The 5,000-nt window shown below is 41.9% G+C and overlaps 1 protein-coding gene across 1 annotated transcript in view; it reads left to right on the plus strand.

Annotated features, from left to right (window-relative positions):
* fancm (FA complementation group M) overlaps positions 1 to 5,000 on the plus strand; it is a 53,252-nt gene that overhangs the window by 23,944 nt on the left and 24,308 nt on the right. Inside the window, exons 7-15 of the mRNA XM_016254457.1 lie at positions 245 to 377; positions 744 to 836; positions 1,677 to 1,769; positions 2,683 to 2,893; positions 2,927 to 2,939; positions 3,030 to 3,234; positions 3,741 to 3,892; positions 4,192 to 4,215; positions 4,636 to 4,794. Coding sequence (XP_016109943.1) covers positions 245 to 377; positions 744 to 836; positions 1,677 to 1,769; positions 2,683 to 2,893; positions 2,927 to 2,939; positions 3,030 to 3,234; positions 3,741 to 3,892; positions 4,192 to 4,215; positions 4,636 to 4,794 — 1,083 coding nt within the window. The remainder of the gene's footprint in view (positions 1 to 244; positions 378 to 743; positions 837 to 1,676; positions 1,770 to 2,682; positions 2,894 to 2,926; positions 2,940 to 3,029; positions 3,235 to 3,740; positions 3,893 to 4,191; positions 4,216 to 4,635; positions 4,795 to 5,000) is intronic.

Genomic DNA, 5,000 nt, shown 5'->3' on the forward strand with positions numbered 1-5,000 from the left:
AAAAAAAATAATAATAATAATACCCAAGTAAAGTACAGATCCTCAAAAAGTATACTTTAATACAGTACTCAAGTAAATGTAGTTCTTTACTGTCCACCTCTGTCTCTCAGCAGGGGCCGCAGCAGGGCGTGATCGAGGGTAATAATAATAATACTCAAGTAAAGTACAGATCCTCAAAAAGTATACTTTAATACAGTACTCAAGTAAATGTAGTTCTTTACTGTCCACCTCTGTCTCTCAGCAGGGGCCGCAGCAGGGCGTGATCGAGGGAGATTTCTCCATCTGCATCAGTCTGTATCACGGCTATGAGTTACTGCAGCAGATGGGTGTCAGATCTCTCTTCCTCTTCATTCAGAACATCTTCTCTGGACCCAAAGGTGCTCAGATACTCACGCTCGTGTCGGCTGATGCTCCCCTGAAAAAAAAAAAATAATAATAATAATACTCAAGTAAAGTACAGATCCTCAAAAAGTATACTTTAATACAGTACTCAAGTAAATGTAGTTCTTTACTGTCCACCTCTGTCTCTCAGCAGGGGCCGCAGCAGGGCGTCATCGAGGGAGATTTCTCCATCTGCATCAGTCTGTATCACGGCTATGAGTTACTGCAGCAGATGGGTGTCAGATCTCTCTTCCTCTTCATTCAGAACATCTTCTCTGGACCCAAAGGTGCTCAGATACTCACGCTCGTGTCGGCTGATGCTCCCCTGCTCGTCACATCACCAGTGTTTGTTGTTTTCTCAGAGTCGACTCGTGTGAGGAACGAGCTCCAGAGGAGTCCGGTCTTCATGGATCTCTACAGGGAAATGGAGAGCATGTTCGCCACAGCGAGCCGAGGTCGTTAAGAGATCGATCTTTCAGAAATACACATTGTCATTTACTCTCCCACGTGTTCTTACAAACCTGTATGACTTTCGCTCTTCAGCGAAAGCAGATGTTCTGCAGAATGTTCCTGCTGCTCTTTAACACACAAGTAGCTATGTTTATATTTTTATGCGCATTTTGGAATATCGCAATTTTAAAAAACCGCTGGATGGAGATGCCAAGATGTGCATAAATTCTAAAAATGAACGCAAGTATGATAAACTTTTTATCCGATAAGAAAAAATGTGTATAAACTACGATGAAAACACAGAGTAAATTCCTCCGTGCGCATCTAAAAAGTCATGTGACGGGATAACTCGACTAGCAGCGGACCGATCTCGGTCACAGCATCTGAAATGTTGTTCTGAAAAGCCTGAGTAAAGTCTGTCGTCAAAGTATTTCTGTATAATCGTCTTAAACGACTGCGTTCCCAAACAGCAGCATCCGCCTCTGAAAGCAGTGACAGCATTTATTGTGTTTCGTCTGCTCGCTCTGAGGCGCAAATTATTATATTCAGTGGCTGCTCCTACTTTTCTTAGTGATATTTAGTGCCAGTTTATCAGGAAGTGACGGATTTGTTCTCTTTGACTCGTTGGATGGAAACGGTGCTTTATTCGCAGATATTCCAGTTTTGCACATACAGTAAGTTAAATTAGCATCTTTGGATGGAAACATAGCTAGTGACAGCGGTCAGTGATCATGGGCTGTTCAAGTACCTATAAACCTATCATCATAGTCTGGTTTAGTGATAAAGCCCAGCATCCACGCAGGGGAGTAAACGATGGCTGTATGTCTGATGTGTTTGGTCTGTAGAGCCTAGAGAGCCGTATGTCTACAGTCACCCCAAACTACAGAAGCTGGACGAGGTTGTGCTGCGGCACTTTGAGACGTGGGCCGAGAGCTCAGGTACAAGTACTGAAGAGGATTTGATTATTTGAAATGGGTTATTATAGTGATTATCATAACTGTAAGTAATTTTGGTTATTATAATAATGTAATAATTATAATTGTAATTTAATAATGTATATATAAATACACACACATGTATGTATATGTTTAAGAAAAATGTGTTATGTTTATATATTAAATATTTTCACATATATAAATTATATGAATATAGATATATACATGTAAATATTTTCCAAATATATACTGTATGTGTTTGTATTTATATATACATAACTACTATACGCAGTACACATTATGTAAACAAAAACTTTTATTTTGGATGCGATTAATCGTGATTAATCGTTTAACAGCACTAAATTTAAAATTAATAATGGTCATCAACCATTAAAAATTGTTACTTGAAATAAACGTTATCTGAAATAAAATATATAAAACATTAAACTTATGTTATGAGGCAACATTTCTCATTTGGTTTCATTTGGTCAAAAACTGAAAACATAAATGACAAAAAATATATATATTTAAAAATTATTATAAAACATGTCAAATATAGAGACATTTAGAAATAGAATAGTAATAAAAAATTACAACAAAATTACAAAAATTGAAAAAAATATTTTTCAAAAATTAAATAAATCACAAAAGCACAACTAAACTACATATATAAAAATATGTAGAATTAAAAAAAAAAAAAATACTGACAAACTTTTTAAAATGAATATGAAAATATAAACAAATTCAGTAGTCTCATTGATATTAAAATAACAGTAATATGGATGATTCCTAAAAGGCTTATTTTACAGTGGTGTGTCCTGTCAGTGTTGTTCTGTAGAGTGTTTGTGTCTCTTGCTGCGGCTGGTTTGAGTCTGACTGGTCTGATTGTGACTGAGCTCTGCTGTGATTGGTCCAGATGCGAAGGCGTCCGCTGCGGAGAGCACACGCGTGATGATCTTCTCGTCCTTCCGCGAGAGCGTGCAGGAGATCGCGGAGATGTTGAGCCGTCATCAGCGGCTGGTGAGGGTCATGACCTTCATGGGTCAAGCGTCGGCCGGGAAAGGGGTTCGAGGATTCACGCAGAAAGAACAGCTGGAGGTATATGAGCGCATGTTCACATCAGACCTGTGAGAACAGGAGGTGATCGTTTAGATGCTCAGAGAGCGTGTGTGTGTCTGTGTGTGTGTGTCTGTGTGTGTGTCTCTGTCTCTCTGTCTCTGTGTGTGTCTGTGTGTCTGTCTGTCTGTGTGTGTGTCTGTCTAGACGTATAACCAGAGCCAGAGCAACCGGCGCAGCATCAACAAGAGCATCATGGGAAACAAGCACAGTTTCCAGATGTTTGCTCACAGTCCGCGCATGCTGCCCGCGGGGGTCACGCCGACGCTGCACAAGATGCACATCAGCTGCGGCCGGTTCGAGCACAGACCGGTGAAGGGCCGCCGCTCGTCGCTCGCTCTGCAGATCAACGGTACTGACCTGACATCACTACTTTAATTATAAACCTCACAGACCATTGCTCAGTTTATGCTTGAAGAAAGAAAAAGTCATTTTTCCAGAGTAAGAACAATGCCCTGGATGTATGATATACTAATATTATACCCGTCTTATCTTAAACATTTTAGCTTTGTATTTATATTTTGTGTGGAGCTTCTGAAGCGAAAAAATAATACTTAAAAAAAATACTATGGAAGTCAATGGGTACCGTCAACTGTTTCGTTCCAAACATTCTCCAGAATGTCGTCTTTTGTGTTCAACAGAAGAATGAAACTCGTACAGCTTTGGAACAACATGAGGGAGAGTTAAAGATGACAAGATTTTCATTTTAGGGTGAACTGTACCTTTAACAAATGAGACCTTACTGTAAAGAGTGATTGTCGTGATTGTAAAGCCCAGATGCTCTCGTGATTGTGTGAGCAGCAGTGTTTCAGTGAAGTGTGTGTGTCTGTAGATCAGCGGTGCTCTTGTGTTCTGCAGGAGGAGAGCAGAAGTGTGTGAAGGACGACGGGTTTCTGACCGCAGCTGAAGAGGCCGAGTGGATGTCCAGCATGAGACTGTCTTCAGATGAACCTCAGCCGGTCTTCAGACCGTCGACGCTGCTGACCTTCAGTGACGAGCCGTCGGAGCAGGTCAATACAGACGAGAACAATCCAGACCTCACTATAAACTTGTGCTCAGCGGAGATCAACACTAATATTTAGGCCTGCGTTTAAGATTTATGTATCTGAATTGCTCATAAAATTTCCATGCATTTGGATTGCACCGTTTTATTATAAACTAATGAACATAATGTGATGCATATTTGTTAGTCATGCATTAATTCGTGTGTGTGTGTGTGTGTGTGTGTGTGTGTATGTGTGTGTGTGTGTGTAAGAGTGATTGTCGTGATTGTAAAGCCCAGATGCTCTCGTGATTGTGTGAGCAGCAGTGTTTCAGTGAAGTGTGTGTGTCTGTAGATCAGCGGTGCTCTTGTGTTCTGCAGGAGGAGAGCAGAAGTGTGTGAAGGACGACGGGTTTCTGACCGCAGCTGAAGAGGCCGAGTGGATGTCCAGCATGAGACTGTCTTCAGATGAACCTCAGCCGGTCTTCAGACCGTCGACGCTGCTGACCTTCAGTGACGAGCCGTCGGAGCAGGTCAATACAGACGAGAACAATCCAGACCTCACTATAAACTTGTGCTCAGCGGAGATCAACACTAATATTTAGGCCTGCGTTTAAGATTTATGTATCTGAATTGCTCATAAAATTTCCATGCATTTGGATTGCACCGTTTTATTATAAACTAATGAACATAATGTGATGCATATTTGTTAGTCATGCATTAATTCGTGTGTGTGTGTGTGTGTGTGTGTGTGTGTGTGTGTGTGTGTAGGGTCCGTGTGTGTCGGGGCCCGTCCGAGAGCTGTCTCTATGGGAGTGGAGAGACTGGCAGAATGGGCCGCTCCACACTCACAGCGTGGGACATTCGGAGCGATGCCTCCATTTCACCTCCATCATGGAGCTGATCGACCGGATGAGACAGGAGGAGCAGGTGACACACACACACTCTCTCTCTCACACACACACACACACACTCTCACACACACACAAACACTCTCTCACACACACACTCTCACACACACGCACAAACACTCTCACACACGCACAAACACTCTCACACACACACACACACACACTCTCTCACACGCACACACACACACACACTCTCTCTCTCTCTCTCTCACACACACACACTCA

This window comes from Sinocyclocheilus grahami, unplaced genomic scaffold (genome assembly GCF_001515645.1).
Source record: "Sinocyclocheilus grahami isolate Dianchi unplaced genomic scaffold, SAMN03320097.WGS_v1.1 scaffold1250.1, whole genome shotgun sequence".
NCBI classification, from domain to species: Eukaryota; Metazoa; Chordata; class Actinopteri; order Cypriniformes; family Cyprinidae; genus Sinocyclocheilus; species Sinocyclocheilus grahami.